We start from the raw sequence: 20,920 nt of genomic DNA, 5'->3' as shown, positions 1-20,920 counted from the left end.
CCTGAACCAGACCTGACCCATTGACGGATCTAAATTTTGGTTGTTTAGTATCTAAGAATGGTTTTTTTCCCTGTCTGATTTTAATATCCGTATCTTTTGCACTTTGAGGACTGCTCACATGATGCTTACATGTTGTTATTTCTCCAGATTTTTCAGAAGTTGCAGAAGCTTCTTGGTGTTAAACATGACCTGGAAGCAGGATTTTCATGGACTCTTATTCGGCGATCTGATGTAGACTCAGATACTTCTGTCCGTGGTCTGCCTCTTAGGACTGAATGCAATTCTAAGCTTGCTGTTGCACTGGCAGTTATGGATGAGTGCTTTTTGCCCATCTTTGACCGGAGGAGTGGCATTAATTTGATTCATAATGTTCTGTATAACTGTGGGTAGGCACTTACTAATTTTTACCTTTTGGGCTTATCAGTTTTTAGTTTATAGTTGCAGTGTTGAACGTCATCAATTTGTCTACTAGTCCTAGTTAATTTTCATGGGTTCTACATGGTTGTTAATGTCAAAGGAAGACCATCTGCATCATCAGGGAGAAGTGATCTGTTGGAAGTTGAAATGTCTAGAAGGGTTAGGGGCAGGTCAAAAAGGTCATGGGTTCTAGATTACTTGGTGCTATGAATTAGAAGTTTACTTTTTATCATATCAGTATGCTGCCATCATCACCCTCATCTAAGCCCTGTCTCAACTATATGGTTCTGCTACATGATCCTGTTCCACCCTTCCATTCTGTTCAATGCCACACCCATTGTTAAACTATGGGCATCATGTTAATTTGCTGTGTTGGACATTTTTACAGCTATTTGATTTATCAACTTTTATAAAGTTCTTTAGTTTCTCTATATGTGAATACTTCTATTTTTTTGACAGATCAAACTTAAATCGTCTGAACTATGGTGGCTTCTACACTATTATTCTGGAGAGGGGTGATGAAATTATCTCTGCGGCATCCATCAGGTATTAGACCTGACTAATCTAATATTTCTTGTCCATTAGGTCTCCTTTGAGTGAATGTAGTGTCTAGGATATCTTTTCGGGTATAAGGATACTTTCTTTCAGGTGTGGTTTGGCGTTTCCTTGGTTTGTTCTGTTGTTGGAAAAAAAGAAAAAAAATTTCATCTTGCATTTTCTTGAAAGAAAAGAATCTGTTGTGGATGGTTTCTAAGATACATAAAATGAGTAATAACCAATATTTTGAGCATAGGAATTAATTTTTTAATAGTGGAATTCGTTGTTTCTTAAGGTTTTATTAGATCAATTTTCCCAGCTAACTGTTTCTTTAGGTGAAAAATGCAGCTATTTTTCTCTACTTAAAAGTTGAGGATGTAGCTATTTTTCTCTTTTCGGCCAGAATCTCTCTCTCTCTCTCTCTGTGCTATATCTTCTATAGCAATATTAGGAGGCATATGATAATGAATGTGGTGAAGATAACACTTCAAATGGGGTTTGTGTTCATAGTGGGCCTTACTAGCTTCATTTTGCACCAAATGGTGTTCAAGAAATTGTTGGAAATAATACTCATAGTTCTGCTGCAAAAGGGTTTCTTCAGAATAGGAAATACTGAACTTGTCAATGCATTGAAGGTTCTGGGACAAACAGTAGTGGTGGTTTGGGGACAGAATGTGATTGGAGTGGAATTAGTAGATGCTGAAGATGCTACCCCTTTTTATCAAACAGTTCATATTCAGTAGGTAGATTTAGGGATGGTCCACTTTTCTGATTTTTAATTCTATGTAATCTGTATATTTTCTTCATATATTACTAAAATTTGATTGTTATCAATAAAAAAAGAAGAAAGGTGGATTTAGGAAGGGTGGTTGAAATAGAAGTTAAAATTAGCTTTGTTTTTAAAATCATACGATTCATGTCTCAAATCGTACAATTTATGTTGAATCTTTCATAAAATGATCTGGATCGTACATATATATCGTTTTTTTTTTGTGCATAAATCATATGATTTATATATGAATTTAGGTTAGAATTGCAAATGAGTTAAATGTGATTCATATGATTACTGTTAAACAGTGGTTTAAAATGGGCTGCGTTAGTCCTCATTTTAAAGTTTCATTGACATAGAAAGGGGCAATCATGACATTTCATATGTATAACTTAATTAGTCAATCAAATGAAACTCTTATACGAAAAGGTTCGGACGGGAGGAGAAACCCTCCTCCATGACTGTTGCTTTGGAAGCTCCAAAGCCAAGTCCTTTTGATTATTGCTAGCTTGTGTTCGAGGTAAATATTTTTCTTTTTGTTTTTTGATTGCTGCTGCTGTTCTTCTTCTTCTTCTTCTTACTTTTTCTCTCTCTCTTTTTTTTTTTGATATTTTCTTCTTGCTTTTTCTTTGCTGTACTAAGGGGCTCTTGCCTATTATTCTGAAACCCTCTTCTTTTGATGCAAGAACAGGAGTGTCCAGCTCCACTCCATTTTTATTCATCCTTTTTTGACATAAAACAGGGGCGCTGCTCTAATTTTCCCCTCTTCTTTTGATGCAAAAACAGGGGTTCCACCACATTCTTTTTTTCCATCATTTTTTACACAAAAGGGATCTTCTCTATCAATTTCGCCTTTTTTTTATGCAAACAGGGTCATAAAACAGGGGATCTTCTCTGCTATTTCCCTCCTTTTTTGATGCAAAACAGGGATTCTTCCCATTGTTTATGATATAAAAAGAGGCTTTGCCCTATTATTTTCCATTTTTGAGGGGTATTGTTTATCTGCAGTGTCTCATTATTGTACTGGTGTGTGTAGTTTGAAATTTGAATTATTTTGTTCTTGAATCTGTGTGGACTGTATGCAGCCTAGCAGTCTCTTATTTTAGCATTTTCCATGATGCTTGCTTGATTTTAACAATTGAAACAATAGACTAGAGAACATTATGGTTCTTTTTCTTTAAGAAGCTTGGGGATATGGATAACTGAGGGAAAATGGTCTTTAGTCATACCATGGCATCTATTGAATTATGAACATTGATTATGGTATGTATGAAAGGTAGTGTAATTGCGATTTGCGACTACTACTACCTACTTATATGATGTCTATAAGCTGAAAGTTGTGGTGCAAAGTCACTTTTTTTCCTATTTTTTTGAGAAACTTTAGGTAGTTTTTATTGTTTTTGATAACACTTAGAAAAATCAGAAAAAAAATCTTACAATATGATAAATTCAATTTAAAGACCTTTACGATTTATGATACAACTATAATTTTCCGAAAATTGCAAATTAATAAGGAGCTTGGGTAGTTATTCTTTGGAGTTGATGAGTTTGCCACAATTTTGTTAATTGAATTGGCAAATGAAACATGAGTAAGGCTGATGAAATTATAAATGTTGGATAGATGATAAGTCTTTTTTTCTGATGAGTAACAATAGATCAGTGTGTTTGTAAATTAGTTTTTTTAGTAGACAAATAATAAGGTACAGTTTTCAGCTGTGTGAGGATGGTGGGCTGTTTATTGAAGGGAGTCAAGGGTGGAGCTGGAGTTGAGCACTTTTTCTTGCTGAAGTTACGTTTGGTTTTGATTGTGGATTGTGGCTTGGGGTGTGGTCATCTTTTTTAGAGATAGCATGTGGGAAGGTTCTTCTTGCACATTTCCTTATTTCAATAGAGATTTTTTCTCAGTAAACCTTGTATCCTTGTTCCTTTTTTATTGAGCTTTTCTTTTTCTATAAAATAAAACTCCTTTTGCAAGAAAGTTTAGAAGGGTAAAAAGCAAAGGCACATTAGTTGGTCTGGGAGAAGTTAGGAGAGTTGAGGTTTAAGGCTTAAAAGAAATTTTAAACTAGTGAGTAACACTTATAGACAATAATAGATTATCAGGAAAGCATAAAGCTAAAGTGCTGTTTTTTCTTTATGACAGAGGCTGCACCTCTTGCCTCCATTGGGGAAGCTGGTAACAGTTGTTTATCTTTACTGATTTAATGAAACATTTAAAGAATTTTTACTTATCAAAAAAAAAAAAAAAGAAAACATAAAGCTAAAGTGCTAATATAGTCATCTGGTTCAGTTGGTAGAGTGGTGGTCTTATGGTCAGTAGTTGTGGGTTTGAGTCCCATTGGTATTGTTCTTTTAAGTCTTAAAATCTTACTATGGTGCAGAACTGAATATTTGTGACATGTTAAATCTCAATATCAACCAATCACGTTAAAGATGTCACATGGCCTATTTACTTTTTATTGGTTCACATTTCGCAAGTTATAATTATCAGTCACGTTAAAGATTTTAACAATGTTAAATATGTCAACTGTGCTGTCTCACTTTATTACTGCTTCATGTTTTTTTGCTTCACAACTGCACCGTAGTATTTGCCTAAGTCTTAACTTTGACAGAACAATCAATTAACAAAAATGAACACCTAATTAATTAGATGATTCAACTTCCAAAAGAACATTAATTATAAACAACAATAAGGTATAAGTTTCATTGTTCCTCAATAAACAACCATTCCATGTTTCACATGCCAAATTTCAGTAAAAGTTCAGAAGAAAATGTTATAATTTGAAATAAGCATTCTACATTCCCTTCCTTGGCTTCTTTTTCTTATCATTTTAGCACAAATTCAACACATAAGTATGGGGACTATTGGAGAATATGCAACAACTTCAATCAATTAAACCAACAAACCAAAATGAAAGAAAAAGTTAAAATTTATAACAAGAGGAAGTCAAGCAAAAGCTATGTGACAGGCCACCAACTACAGATTCAAATCATATGATTTGCAACACCATTCATGATTCAAAGATTTCCAGTTAAAATCTTGAGATTAAGTAATTTCTGAAAGAGTCTTGTAATTATTGTTTGCAATTTGTGAATCTTATGGTTTGACTTGGATGTATATATACATATGATTCAGATCAGTTTTACTAGGATGTAGTACTGTATCTTGTGTTTCTTTTTTCTTATTTTTATGGCCTTTTGTTTTCAAAATGTTACTAGAGGAGGAATTATTTTAATTAAAACTTCCATTTGGTGACCTCTTTGAGTCTTTCCATCATGTGTTGGTTAAAAAGCTATTGCACGTGGGTTTTCTGACTTGAAGTATCTTACATCTAGAGTATGGGTGGTAAAACATTATTGTCTTAATTAGTTGGTCAATTTGGTAGAAAATGAAGTTGAATCATTTTTTTGTTATATATTTAAGCTTTTAGTTGTTTACAAAAAAAGCTTCTTCTTTATATATTTTGTTATTTTGGGATATTTCTAAAAACAAATAATCTTAGAATTTTATTATTTATTATATGATTGACAATTTGAATTGAATGAACTATTTTGTGATTTTTGATGTGGTTATGATTTTTAGAACATTCAAAATAATATATAAAATAGCTTTAGTTACTCTTTCACATGTCAACATGTAATTGTTAAATGTGATTCATAAAAAGTCTAGCACCATAATCAAGGAGATCAAGGTTGTTAGTGGCAAGTATTTCACTTTTGGTAGCGAAAAAGTTAATAGATCTTTTAGTACTGCCAAAGTTGGCAAAAGGAGGGAGTGTTTAAATCTTCCCCTTCAGTTATTGCATTTCTTTTATTTATTTTTGATGAATAATTATTGCATTTCTTTTATCTGTGATCAAAATATTTTTGGTAGGAAAATGCAAACCAAGTCCTGCATTACATTGTAGTACTCTGTACGCTCAGAACAGTATGCAAATAAGTCAAAACGTTTTCTTGGTTAATGATCAAACCATGCTGAGACTATTTTTTAATCAATAACTCGCAACTTTCATGGTGAGACTACTTGCATCAATATAAATGTGAGCTTAAGATCTTCATATCCTTGCTTTGCAAATAATCCAATTAAATGCTTATGGAACCATTGATAAAAAATATAGAACCATAACCCAGTTCTTGCTGATAAAAAAACCACACTCAAGTTCTGTTGTCCTTTTCTTTTACTTGGCAAAGACATTTTTTTTTGAGGTTGTGATTGAAGTTGAGGTTAATCTTAGGCTAGTGGGAACTTAATGCACTTGCTTTATCATCCGACTTATCTTGCACCTTAAAATTCTTTTGTCCTGCAACAATGAAGAACAAGTAACTATCCTTCAATTATTACATCCAGTGTTAAATCCTCTTATATGTATTACACCTGTCACTTTTATAGTTTACAAATACTTGTCACATTTTTTTTTTGATGAATTACAAATACTTGTCACATTCTAAAACTAAATTTTCAATTTCCAGCTCAGCATAGAACTCCATTGGAGAGAAGTTTCTGAACTCTGCTACCATATTTGTCAATGAAGTATTGTCATCGTTTACTTGTCTATAATGGCATTAAGTGCACAGAAAACTGGAACTATTTCATCCTTCCTAAGTATCAATAATTAGCATTTAGCTTGCATTATTTCAAAGAGGCACAAAATGATTGTGAAGGAAGCATTTGAAAACAGATATTCTATTTTTGGAAATGCTCTATTTCCTTCAGTTAACTAATTTATGTTTTTTATAGGGACTTTCTTTTAGGAAGCATTATCTTGGTTTTTTTCCTTGTCATCTTATATTGTTGATAGGGAAGCAGTTTACCATCTTGTATATACTTTGAATATGCACATTTTTTTCATTTATTTATTTATTTTTCTTCTTTTTTCTGGAGTACATATTTGTGGTTTAGATGCAGCTATATTGCTAGTAATGGAAGACTAGTGTGTCTTATTTCAGAAACACCTTCTCTTATGAGGCTTTGTTTTCCTGGTTTGCAATTTTCTACTACCATCTTTCGTATTTCATGATATTCCATTTTGGTTGGTAATGTTTTCCTATTTTGCATTAGAACCTTTTTGTTTATAATCAAAAAACTATTAAAACATTAGTGTTGTCCTAAATCCTCAATTTGTTTCACCTGGTTTTATACCTTGTTATATAGGATCCATGGGACCAGGTTGGCTGAGATGCCATTTATTGGAACCCGTCATATCTATAGACGTCAAGGAATGTGTCGACGGCTTTTAAATGCAGTTCAATCGGTATGTAAACAGAAAATTTATATTATTGCATGCATATTTATGTGACCTGATGTATGACAGATAGGTATTTCCTGCAAAATTATGCAAGTGGTAGGTAAGGTAGAGGGCTCAGGGGGTGTTCACATATATATGATTTTGTTTTGCAAAACAAAAATAACTGCCTAATCAACAAAATCATATTGTTTTTGTTTTGAAAAACAAAACCTTACATATTAGTGAACATTCCCTAAAGGTTCTAGTCAAGAAAGAAATCCATGAATCAGAAGCCTATAGAATAGATTGTTGACAAGGATTACCTTGCTATAAAGAGGGTCTGCAGAAAATAACAGTGAGGGGGGATAGATACCTAAACGTTCAAAAAAGGGAGGGAGAGAAGATCAAGCAAGAGGTAAGGACGAACAGAAAAAAAGACTATAATATAGTTGGGAAGCATGGGGGCAATAAAAGACCAATAAAAGAGACAAGGATAGAGATTAAGATTAAAGAAAAGGAATTTGAGTAAAAGAATGGATAAACATTCTTGTGGTAATACTCAACGTGGAACCATCGGAATATGAAGGTATCTATCCTAATGCAGTAAGAAGATTTAGAAGACGGAAAACTAATCAAACGATGCAAGTCTCAAAAGCTTTCACTTGGTTAAAGTTGGGAGTATATGGGATGGGACTAAAGAAGAAGGGGAAGAAGACAGAAAGTTTCTCAGGTGAGAAGTGAGAGCTACGTTTTAGACAAAGGATACGTGGAGAAAATGGATAAAGCTTGAGTTGTTTGGGGTTGGAAGGGTGTTGGACCTGCAGTTTTTCGCTTGTCTTTTCTAGTGTTTGGTGGGAGGGGTATGTGTGATATTTGTTTGGGGTTTTTGCAGTTGTATCTGGGTTTGGATTTCTCAGGGTGTACTGGACTTTGTAGGGCTGATTTTCTGTTTTAGTTTTTTTTGTTTTTGGGTGGGTTTGTTTTGCTGGGAAATTTCTTATCACCCTGTTCTTTCCTTTTTCATTAATAATTTTTTTTTGAGAGAAAGTAAAATAAAGATATGTATTAATGTATGCTGTAAACAAATCTGAACTCTCTTTTGATTTATCAGTGAACAAAAGACTGTGGTATATATCCCACTTATTTTTTTTGATAGATAATGATAATTTTATTAATTAGAATAAAAACACAGTATACATCATACAACTCCCACAAAGAGGCGTGAGGTGCAGCCTCCAAACTACATCATAAAGCTTACAATTTAGCCCAAAAGATCTGATTCCTATGTACTCCTTGTTTGGCTAGGAAATCTGCCAGCCCATTTGCCGATCTTCTTTCCCATTGAACTGTGACTGAGATATTTGATCTTAGCCACTTAAATCTTCTCAAAGCCCCCCTATAAGGCCAGGCTGCCATCTCCGGTTCTTTTAGCTATCCATTAACCAATTTGGAGTCACCTTCAGTCATTAAATGCTCCACTGCCAACTCTTTTGCAATTTCTGCTCCTTGTATAACAGCTTGGAGTTCTGCATTAACTGAATCTCCCATCCCTATAGGACCAGAAAATAGAGCTACAATCTGGCCCTCAGCATTTCTAAAGACTCCCCCTATTCCAGATGGCCCCGGGTTGCCCAAACTACTGCCATCAAATTTTAATTTAATGAAGCCTACATCTGGAGGCTTCCAATCCTCCAAAGACTTGCTTCTGACTGCAGAACTTTTGGCTAGTCGTTCCCAATTCCTATTTATATCATCAAAAGAGTAGGATGAGAACAGGTCCAAGGATTTTATTTATGGCCCTACATAAAATACTTTCTAACACACATGTCTGATCCCTCTCCTTGTCATTAAAGTCTAGTATTTTTGTAAGAAAGATAAGCTAATGGTTTAGCTGACATCTGTACTTAAATCTGGAAAGTTATTTAATGAAGTTACCGTTTCCAATAAAAAAAGACTAGTATTTCGTTCCTGCCACACAGTCCACACCAAAGCAGCTCTAGCACACCTGCACAAAACTCTTCCTCTTCTCTTTGGCCACCTGAAAGTTGTAGGGTCAAAAAGATTGCAAATCTGCTCCGGTTCTGTCCACCTGCACCCAAAAAGATCAAAAAGCTTTTCCCAAAGGCCTACAACAAAAGGGCAAGTGATTAGTATATGGTAGCAACTTTCTTCATTTGCTTTGCAAAGGGTACACCAGTTAGGAGAGATGCAAAAACTAGGTCTTCTTTTTTGCAAAACATCCAAAGTGTTGATTTTTCCAAGGGAGACTTCTCAACAAAGGGGTCCCACTTTTGGAGGGACAGGTTTGGACCAAACTTCCTTGTTATGAAAAGGTTGAGGCAGCGATGAGGAGCACAAGGAAGCAAAGAAAGAAGCACAAGAAAAGGATCCCGAGGGCAAAGGCTTCCAAATACAAGTATCTGGAGAAGACGGATCTAAGCAAACAGGATCAATAATTTTAAGGAGCAAAGCAACCTGGTCAAGCTCAAAATCTCTCAAATCTCTTCTAAAACCCAGCCTCTAGTTTATACCAAAAGAAAAAGGGGGGAGGCACAAACCTTTGAATTGGCTCGTTTTTAAAACACGAGATGGAATACAAGGAGGGAAAGAGGTCCTTGAGGGTGAAGTCACCAATCTAAACATCCTCCCAAAACAAAACCCTATCTCCAGTACAAGCTTCATACCTGATCAGATTCAAGAAAACAGGAAGAATACTATGAATAGCCTTCCATGGAGATTTTAGTGTAGCCCGCCGAGATACACCAACATCCCAACCATTGCCTGCAATACCATGCATACTCCTTGCAACTTTATGCCAAAGTCTTTCCCTTTCTAGAGGCCTCCTCCACAGCCTAGCAAGGCTGTATTTTTCTTCCTTAGATTGCCTAATCCCAAACCCCCCTGCTTCTTCCTCCTACACACTATTTCCCACCTAACCACATGATTCTTTCTCCCTTCCTTTGACTCCCACAAAAAATCCCTCATGACTTTCTCTACCTTCAAAATCACCTTTTGTGGCATTCTAAAGACCAAGAGAAGGTAAGTTGGCAAGTCCGCAAGAGTAGCTCTTATTAAAGTGATACGACCCCCGAGGGAAATGTAGTTTCTCTTCAAAACTGCCAGCTTCTTTGTGCATTTTTCTACAATCGGATTCCAAAATCTTCCTTATCTTGGACTATCTCTTAAAGGCATACCCAAGTACTTCAAAGGCCAGCTAGAGGTAAGGCAACCTAAGGACTCTGCTACCTCACTTAACTCCTCCATATCCAAATTTACCCCCATTACACAACTCTTTTTGAAATTGACCTTCAACTTCGACATGCATTCAAACATCTTTATTACTCATTTCAAGTTCCTAGCCTTTAAGGGATCTCCAGTCTCGCAAAAATGATTGTATCATTTGCAAATTGCAAGTGTGTTACCACAATACCCTCTCTTCCTACCCTCCATCCTCTAAACATGTCCAAACCATTAGCTCTCGAAATGAGCCTACTAAACATGTTAGCTACCAGAGTGAAAAGGAAAGGATAAAGGGGATCCCCTTGTCTCAACCCTCTAGAGGCTGGAAAGAAGTCTCTAACCACTTTGTTAACTAAAATTGAAAAATGGCAAGTTTTTAAACAAGCCTCTATCCAACCACACCATTTCTCTCCAAACTCAAAGTTCCTCAGGGACTCCAACAAAAAAGACCAATCAACCATGTCATACGCTTTCTCCAAGTCCAGTTTACATATGAAACCTTTCTTCCCCCTTCTCTTGAAGTCCCCCACACATTTATTTGCTATCAAAATTTTATCTATAATCTGTCTTCCTTGAATGAAGGTCCCTTGTGATTGGCTTATTAAATTAGAAAGGGCTAGTTTTAACTTTAACGACAACACTTTGGCCATAATTTTATAAATACTAGTCACTAGGTTGATGGGCCTAAAGTCTTTCGGTTGGACAACATCTCCCTTTTTAGGTTTCAAGGCCAGGAAAGTGGAGTTGATCCTTGGACTTATAAAGTGTGTAGAGAAGATGGGCCGAATGGCCCATAGGCTGTTACTGTATATTATCTTTATGTTCTTCTCTGTAATGGGCCTTATTCTGGGCCCATACTCTTCTATGTTCCTTTTTTGTAATCTCATGTCCAACTAAGGACCTCTCTTGTAATTACTAAAAGATTAACTTAATAAAAGAGTATTAGAGTGTTAGAGGGAGGTTTAAGTTCGAACTCCTCATCCCCTAACTCTCCTTGCCGCAGCTCTCTCTCTCTCTTCTTCTCTAATCTTCTCTAATCTTCTCTTGTTAGTTTTTCTGGTTTTCTAGCACAATCCCATACTTCTAGGACTGTTTTTCAACTTGGTATCAGAGCGGGTCACTGCTTGGCGTGTCCCTCATGTGGTTCTAGTTCAGCCAACTACATGAGGAGGTTCTAGGGCTGAATGTTTACAGTCATTCGCCTGGTTCTTGGAGGTCATTGGAAGGTGCCCAAGTTTCTATACACTTGGAGAAGGGTTCGGTGACCGGGAAGAGTCAGAGAGCAAGTTTTCAGCCTGATTTGAAATCAGAGAAAAAGGGATTTCGAAGCTAGCTCAGTGAGCAAAGTGTTCGGCCTGGTTTGAAGTTCAAACCAGAGATACTGTAAGTTGTTTTCTCAGTTCTTTGCTGAGTTATTTTGTTATTTGGAAGGTTTGTTAAAGCATTCAAAGCACACCTCCATTCGGCCCACTGTTTTTTGATGAATAATAGTAAGTTTATTGATTCAGAAGCAAATTAGAGTGAGTTCATACATCATCCCAGTGAGAGGCGCGAGCTGCAACCCCTCCTTGAAACTTACAAGTAAACTAGGAAAGAAAAACAAGAATCACAACTGAGCCCAAAATAATTCTTCCCTATTTACCCCTTGCTTAGCTAACACATCTGACAAGGTATTTGCTGATCTCCCCACTCACTGTACAGTGACCAACATATTCCTTGTCAACCAACTAAATTTCTTCATTTCATTCTTGTATTGCCACATAGCCTCTTCAGAATTTTTCAACCAACCCACCACCACTTTGGAATCCCCCTCGATTATTAGTTGTTGTACCCCCAGCTGGTTTGCAAATTGGACCCCTTGTACAACAGCTAAAAGTTCTGCCCTGATGGAATTCCCAATTCCCAAAGGACCTGAGTAGAGCAACAAAATCTCTCCCTTCTCATTTCTCAAAGCACCCCCCATTCCGGATAATCCTGGATTACCCATGCTGCATCCATCAAAGTTCAACTTAATTGAGTCTTCGGGTGGAGGAGACCAGCTTGTAATTGATTTGGCCTTTAAAGATGAGCACCTTGCTACTGCTAACCAATTTCTCCAAATGTCATTAAAGGAGAATTGACGAAAGATTTCCAAGGTCTTCAACCAATGTATTGCCCTGTTTAACACACAATCTTTCAAATCTTGGCTGTTCTTTTCCTTATCTTGAAAAATTCTGAGATTCATTTCTTCCCAAAGAGTCCAAGTCAAGGCAGCACGAGCACATCTCCACATAATTCTCCCTATTTTTGTAGGCCAATAAAATGTAGAATGGTTGAAGAGCATGTGAACTTCTGCTGGTAGACTCCAACTACCCCCAAACAACGAGAGTAGCCAAGCCCAAAGGTCTGCAGAAAAGGGACAAGATACTAATAGATGGTAACAATCCTCATCGTGAGCTCTACAGAGGATACACCAATTAGGAGAAATACAGAGAAAAGGTCTTCTCTTTTGTAGGTTGTCTAAAGTGTTTACTTTCCCATGGAAAACTTCCCAACAAAAAGCCATAATTTTTGGGGGGACTGGCCTACACCAAATTTCTTTTGACGGAAAGGGTTGGTGAGTAGAAAGTTGAGAGATGGACTTGAAAAAAGAAGCACAAGTGAAGGTTCCATTGGGTCTAGGAGTCCAAACCCTCTTATCTGGCTTGGAGGGATCCAAACAAACCTGATTAAGACACCCAAGCAAAAAAGAAAGAGACTCAATTTCAACATCCCTAAGTCCTCTACGATAACCAAAATCCCAAGTAGGATCTAAGGGTGTTCTCAAGGGTGAGACAAATTTTGAGACCACCTCTTTTTTGTACAAAGAAATAGAAAAAAGCGAGGGGAACAAATCCTTTAACGGTGAGTTTCCTACCCAAATATCCTCCCAAAAAAGGATAGAGTTGCCAGAACAAACTTCATACCTGATAAAATTGAGGAATTGAGGAAGGGTGTTGTGAATAGCCTTCCAAGGTGCTGCTAGGTTAGCTTGCCTCGATACACTAGCATCCCATCCATTCTTTGACCTCCCATGAATGCTTCCCACCACCTCATGCCACAATCTCTTTCTTTCCAAAGGCCATCTCCACAACCGTTTCCCTAACAGATGCAGAGACCTACCGGAAATTAGTTGAAAGGAACAGAGTTTTTGAGTTCCTAACTGGGCTAAACCCTGAATATGACATCACAAAACAAAATATTCTGTCCAAGGAAAGTGTCTCACTATCACAAGCATATGCTTTAGTCAGTAGTGAAGAAAGTAGAAGAAGGTACAGGTACAAGGAGTTGGCACTAATGCATTTGCAAATATGGGGGTTAAACCCAATGGAGTTATAGGGGCTCCCAGTGGAACTGGAAAGAAAGAGGTTGTCTTGTGAGTATTGCAAGAAGCCAAAGCACACAAAGGACAAGTGTTGGAAATTACATCCCGAACTTGTTCCTGCTCGATTTCAGAAGAAAAATGATGGTAGGAAGACAGGGAGTGCAAATGCAGCCACGGGTACAGATGCTGAAATTGAGTCTGCTTATGCACAATTGGCAGCCATGAAGGCTGAGTATGAAAAGTTTGGAAAGATGATCAGCCATCTTGAAGGAGTGACCTCATCATCCAACCCTTCAGAAAATTCAGTCACCACTGCATTTGCTCACTCAGGTATAAGGGCTTTTGCTAACCATGCAACCACCTCAGGTAATCCTAAGATCCCTTGGATCATAGACTCAGGTGCTTCTGTTCACATGACCAATATTTCCACTTTGTTTGTTTCATATGATTTGCTTTCTGGCCGTGACAAAATCACCTTAGCTGATGGCTTTCTTGCCTCTATTTCTGGCAAGGGAACTGTCAGGGCTACAGACTCCTTACTCCTATCCTCCACCCTTCATGTACCTAGATTGAATACTAATTTGTTATCTATAAGTAGCTTAACCAAATCATTGAATTGTTGTGTAACATTTTTTCCTTCTCATTGTGTTTTTCCGGACCTGGAATCTCGGAAGGTGATTGGGAGTGGCCATGAAGCGAATGGAATATACCTGCTTGACACTCCTGGACAATGCATTGATCATCCTAAGAATGCTGCCTTTGGATCTACCTTGTCAGAGTCTGTCAGTCGAATCATGTTGAGTCATTGTCGTTTGGGTCATTTGTCTTTTTCTGCTTTAAGTCATCTATTTCCTGAACTGTTTAAGGGAGTCAGTGTGTCCAGTCTTAATTGTGAGTTTTGTCAGTTATCAAAGCATTGTAGAAACAGTTATCCTTTGGGCAATAAAAGATCCTCTTCTCCTTTTAAGATTGTGCACTATGATGTGTGGGGCCTTTACCACTTATCTTCTATGGGGGGCTACAGATATTTCATTCTGTTTATTGATGACTTTTCTAGATTCACTTGGATATACCTAATGAAATCTCGTGAAGAAGTTCCAAGACTTGTGAGGCAATTTCATGAATTTGTTTTAACTCAGTTTGATACCAGAATCAAGATTTTCAGATCTGACAATGCAAAAGAGTATTTTGAGAAGAGTTTATCCTTGTATCTCTCTGACATGGGAGTTGTTCATCAAAGTTCCTGTGTTAGAACCCCTGAACAGAATGGAGTTGCTGAAAGAAAAAATAGGCATATTGTTGAAGTTGCAAGGAGCCTTTTATTTGCCTCACATGTTCCCACAAGATTTTGGGGTGATGCTGTTCTTGCTGCTACCTATCTCATAAACCGTATGCCATCCAGGGTTCTAGGGTTTAAATCCCCTTTCAGTCTTCTTCATCTAGACAAGGATCTCTTCCCTATCCCTCTTCGTGTGTTTGGCTGCACCGGTTATGTTCACATTCCAAGTGTCCAGAGACATAAGTTTGAACCAAAAGCCCACAAATGCATCTTTCTTGGTTATTCCCCCACACAAAAGGGGTACTGTTGTTTTGATCCAAAGATTGGCACTCGATATGTCTCCATGGATGTTACCTTTGATGATATTTCTCCTTTTTATGGGTCCTCTCAGGAAGGACATTGTCAATAGGGGGAGAGTTTGTCACATGTGTTTGGTCTTCCTCTCCCTGTCCTAGTTGAGTCTCTTGATGGGCCCGTGTCCTCACAAAATGAATCAGGGGGGACCAGTCACTTCATTCTTCTTGTCCTAGTATTTCTATCTCTTTACCTCCTCGTCCTACCCATAATCCCAAGGTGTATCAAAGGCAAAGGTCCAGGATTGAGCAGGTTGTTTCTCTTGCTACAGATGAGTCTCATACACTTCCAATTGCATATGAGACAACAGGTGCTGTTTTAACCTCTTTGGAACCATCTTTCCCGGATCTTGATGTTCCTATTGCTGTTAGGAAAGGAAAACGGAAGTGCACTGCACACTGCATTTCCAAACACCTTTCTTAAGACCTACTTTCTTCTTCATACTTTGCCTATCCCTCTTCAGTTGCTTCTAACCCTATTCCTAGATCTGTGTCAGAAGCTCTTGAGATTCCAGAATGGAGAGATGCTATGCAATCTGAGATGGATGCCCTACACAAAAATGATACTTGGGAAGTGGTGGATTTGCCTGAAGGGAAGGATCCAGTTGGTTGCAAGTGGGTCTTTACCATTAAATACCGGGCTGATGGGACTATTGAGAGGTATAAGGCCAGACTGATTGCCAAGGGGTACACACAGACGTATGGGATTGATTACTTGGAGACCTTTGCTCCAGTTGCGAAGATGACATCTGTGAGAGTTCTCTTATCTCTGGTAGCTCACTTTGATTGGCCCCTTTATCAGTTGGATGTAAAGAATGCATTTCTGAATGGTGACTTACATGAGGAAGTTTATATGTCTCTCCCTCCAGGAATGTATGGAAATGAGATGCAAGGGAATGTATGCAAATTGAAGAAATCTCTTTATGGCCTCAAACAGTCTCCTAGATCATGGTTTGAGAAATTTAGAACAACACTTGTTAAATTTGACTACACTCAGACACAATCAGACCATACTCTCTTTGTGAAGAGAAGTGATTCCCTAGCAGTCTATCTCATTGTGTATGTTGATGACATTGTTGTGACTGGTAATGATGCCTCAGGAATTCGTGCTCTTAAGTCTTTCTTTCGTACAAAATTTGAGATTAAGGATCTGGGGGAATTGAGATACTTCCTTAGCATAGAAGTTGCTAGATCCAAGAATGGGATTCTTATCTCCCAAAGGAAGTATGTCCTTGACTTGCTCTCTGAAACTGGGAAGATGGGTGCTAGACCAGCTGCTACTCCTATTGATATGAGTCACAAACTGTCTGATTCAGATGGAACATTGTTGGAAGACAAAGGGGTTTTTCGGAGACTTCTTGGGAAGCTTCTGTACCTGTGCATGACTCGGCCAGATATTGCATATGCTGTTAGCTGTATTAGCCAATGCATGCATGCACCTAGAGATACTCATATGGCAGCTGTAGAACGAGTTCTGTGTTATTTGAAAGGCTCTTCGGGAAAAGGGATTCTGTTTACCAAGCATGGACATCTGAAACTCGAAGCCTATACTGATGTTGACTGGGCTGGAAATATTGATGACAGAAGATCCACTTCAGGGTATTGCAGTTTGGTGGTTGTTAATGTTGTTTCTTGGAGGAGCAAGAAACAATCAGTTGTAGCCCGATCCTTAGCAGAAGCAGAATACAGGGCCATGGCACATGGAGTCTTTGAACTGTTGTGGCTAAGGTCATTGATGGAAGAACTTGGGATTGATTATGACAAGCCAATGTTGTTGTACTGTGATAATCAGGCTGCCATCAACATTGCCCACAACCCCGTACAACATGATAGAACTAAACGTATTGAGGTTGATAGACACTTTATTCGAGAAAGAGTCTTTTCAGGTGAAGTGTGTCTTCCATTCATTACCTCTGAAGGACAATTGGCCGATTTCCTCACCAAAGGACTTCACAAGGCAAGGCTTCAGCATGACACTGGCAAGCTGGGCATGATTGACATCGATGCTCAGCTTGAGGGGGAGTGTAGAGAAGATGGGTCGAATGGCCCATAGGCTGTTACTGTATATTATCTTTATGTTCTTCTCTGTAATGGGCCTTATTCTAGGCCCATACTCTTCTATGTTCCTTTTTTGTAATCTCTTGTCCAACTAAGGACCTCTCTTGTAATTACTAAAAGATTAACTTAATAAAAGAGTATTAGAGTGTTAGAGGGAGGTTAAGTTTGAACTCTTCATCCTCTAACTCTCCTTGCCGCAGCTCTCTCTCTCTCTTCTTTTTCTCTAATCTTCTCTAATCTTCTCTTGTTAGTTTTTCGGGTTTTCTAGCACAGTCCCATACTTCTAGGACTGTTTTTCAACTAAGTGAACATTCACAAACTCCACAAATACTGCCAACAGATCTAACTTGATGATATGCCAACAAACTTGAAAGAAAGCCATAGTGAGACTATCAGATCCAGGTGCTTTAGATATACCCATTGAAAACACAACTCCCTTTATTTCTTCCAAGTCAAAATCCCTTTCTAGCAAATTTGCCACCTTAGGGTCCAATCTAGGCTAATCTAACCCTTCCACTCTAAGCCTCACATCCCCCTATCTTTTGTAGACTGCCCTGAAATGATTCATGAAAACATTGGCAATCTCCTCTTGATTATCCACAACTTCACCATTGATCTCTAACTTTTCCACGAAGTTCTTTCTCCTTCTTCCATTAGCGATTGCATGGAAAAATTTAGTATTGGCATCCCCTTCCTTAATCCATTGATGCTTTGATTTCCGTCTCCAACAAATCTCTTCTCTAAGCACTATTTCTTCCAACTCCTTCTTCAGGGTCCATCTTAAGTTCCTTTCTTCTTCTGAGAGAGAACCATGCCCTTCTTTTTCATCCAAGAGTTCAATTTGGGAGATAACACTTAATTTCTTCTCCACTCTCCCAAAATGCTCCTTATTCCACTCTTTAATTTTACATTTTAACCTCTGAATTTTCCTATGGAATTTGACACCCATCCCAAGGGTTCCCACCACTTCACTCCACCACTCTTTAACCTTATGAGTAAAGTCTGGATGTGTTAGCCACATATTTCCAAATCTGAAAGGTTTAGGCCCATTCAAAAAGTTCCTAGTTCCAATGCTTATTGGCCATTGATCTGAAGTGGCTCTTGGCAAGAACTTAGTTGACAGCCCTAACCAATGTTCTCCCCAATCTGAACTAAAGATGATCCTATCCAGCTTAGAGCATCTCGGAGGGGATTGTAGGTTGGACCAAGTGAAGACAGATTGTTAGAGCGGGATTTCTAATAGTTCACGCTCATTAATAAATTCATTGAATTTCCTCATGCTGATTGTGATCACTTGATTGGGATTATTGATCTCATTTGTAAACCTAATCACATTAAAGTCCCCACCTAAACACCACGAGCCCTCCCACAAGCCCTTTATATCAAAGATCTCTTCCCACATTTCGCCTCTCCCTCCATGTCTATTCGGACCATAGACATTTGTCATTACCCGGGTAAACTCTTCTCCCACACTCTTAAACTTCAAAGAGACTGAAAACCTACCTATTAGCTCTTCTATTAGCTCCACTACCTCTTTCCTCCACATTGTCACTATACCTCCTGAAGCCTCGGATGAAGGCATAAAAGACCATCCTAATCCTCTAGAGCACCACACACTTCTCACCCATTTCCTATCCCAACTGCCACTTTTGTTTCTTGAAGCAAAACTAAGTTCGGGTTTTCCTTTCTACTCATATCCTTTATTACCCTCCTTTTCCTAGCACTACCGAACCCTCTTACATTGCAACTCAGTATCTTCATGGAATCACTTAAAGTTCCACCCTGGAAACAACTGTCCCTTACTTTAACTCTTTCCTTCTTCCCCCCTAGCATTGAACTCTAAGTCTGTTGTAACATCTGATTTTAATCTTTCTACCTCCAATGGCTTCCTCTTTCTTGGACATCCTTCCCCTTCTTTTTAGCATACACTATAACACTCTCTACTTCTTTCAGTTTCAGACCCATTTCTTCTGCCACTTGATTCATCGGTTGCTTCCCCATTCCCTCACCCTCATCCCCTTCTTTCCCTTTTATCTGGCTAGCCTCCTATAGATTCAAATCGTCCTCAATGTTTCCATCTTCTGCCTCCCTCCTTATTAGCTCCTCAAAGGATTAACAAACCAAATCCCAGATTTCTTCACCTTGTGCCTTCATTTGGCCTCCTCACTCCTTCCTTTAACCCTTCTTCCACTTCTCTAACTGTAACCTGCTGGATTGTGGCAGACAATGGTTGGGGCTGGACGAAATCTGTTGACTGAAAGCTCATTATCTTAAAATCAAAGACTAAGGGTTTTGTTGAATGACTTTTGCAGAAGGTTTTTGTCTTCGAACTAAAACTATGAAAACTAGTTTCCAAAGGTTTGGTATTAAACTGAGGCTGAAAGGACGACTGAGCTTGATAATACGACACTCTCCTACTGGTTACACCTCTGCTTTGCTCTGAAGGACAGTTAGAAACCAAAACTGCATCACCCTGCACTTGTTGACATCTCTTCTTCCTTACCCAGGCCGGTTGGCATCTCTTCTTCCCTACCCGCCTCCATATTGGCTTCAGAGGAAATTATAACAGTCTCGCCATCATCTTTTTTGCCTTCGTCTTCCTCCAAGAAAAGCCACTTTGCGTCGAAGCTCTTATCTCCGGCCTAACACTCCCAATACTTCAGGTATCAGACTCGTCCGAATCAGAATCTTCCTCCCTGAGTTCCACTAAATTTTCATCTTCTGCTACACCCTCTGTTAGACCTCCTCTTTTATTTTATTTTTTGATAATTAGATCTCCTCTTTTATTTTTGGGATTGCGTCTCTCTGGCGAGCCATGCTCCTGTGCTGACACCGATCTCCACTGCAACGAACTACCACGATCAGAACCATTCCTCCCTGAGAGCCTTCGAGTTGGGGACGATGATGGACAAGAATTTGTGTCCATCATCGGTCCCTTTAGTCGACCCACATGACCACTTAAAAGGTCACATGATTTGTTCTTCTATGGGCTATCTAGGCTAGGCCCACCAATTCCTTCTTTAAGGGCCTTTAAAGAATTTGACCCTGTTGTAATATAAGTATCTCGGCCCAACCCAACTGCCCTCTTTTGGGCTGTGATATTTCTACCTTTAGGCCCATTTGAACAACTCTCCCTACGGCTTAAGTGTGTGTGTGTGTGTGTGTGTGTGTGTTTGATGAATAATAATAAATTTATTAATTCAGAAGCTGATTTAGAGTTGTGAATTCATACAACATCCCAGGGAGAGGCACGAGGTGCTCCTTGAATCTTGCAAGTAAACTTGGAAGGAAATAAAGGAATCACAATTGAGCCGAAAACAATTCTTCCCTATTTACCCCTTGCTTGGCTAACACATTTGACAAAGTATTTGCTGATCTCCCCACCCACTGTACAGTGACCAACATATTCCTTGTCAACCAACTGAGTTTCTTCATTTCATTCTTGTAGCACCATATAGCATCTTCAGGATTTTTCAACCAACCCACCACCACTTTGGAATCCCCTTCGATTATTAGGTGCTGTACCCCCAGCCGGTTTGCAAATTGCACCCCTTGTACAACAGCTAATAGCTCTGCCTTGATAGAGTCCCCAACTCCTAAGGGACCTGAGTAGAGCAACAAAATCTCTCCCTTCTCATTTCTCAAAACACCCCCCATTCCGGATAATCCTAGATTACCCATGCTACTTCCATCAAAGTT

The 20,920-nt window shown here is 38.5% G+C and overlaps 1 protein-coding gene across 4 annotated transcripts in view; it reads left to right on the top strand.

The window, feature by feature from the left end:
* The window catches only part of LOC104596532 (uncharacterized), a 69,666-nt gene that overhangs the window by 7,828 nt on the left and 40,918 nt on the right, over positions 1-20,920 (top strand). For all 4 annotated transcript variants that reach the window (XM_088895197.1, XM_010257731.3, XM_088895196.1 and 1 more), the window contains 3 exons: positions 148-386; positions 877-963; positions 6,876-6,975. In XM_088895197.1, coding sequence (XP_088751323.1) covers positions 148-386; positions 877-963; positions 6,876-6,975 — 426 coding nt within the window. The remainder of the gene's footprint in view (positions 1-147; positions 387-876; positions 964-6,875; positions 6,976-20,920) is intronic.

Source organism: Nelumbo nucifera, chromosome 1 (assembly GCF_055504915.1).
Source record: "Nelumbo nucifera cultivar China Antique chromosome 1, China Antique-T2T, whole genome shotgun sequence".
Taxonomy (NCBI): Eukaryota; Viridiplantae; Streptophyta; class Magnoliopsida; order Proteales; family Nelumbonaceae; genus Nelumbo; species Nelumbo nucifera.
The sequence above is the reverse complement of the archived record's forward strand: the minus strand, read 5'-3'. Positions and strand labels throughout refer to the sequence as shown.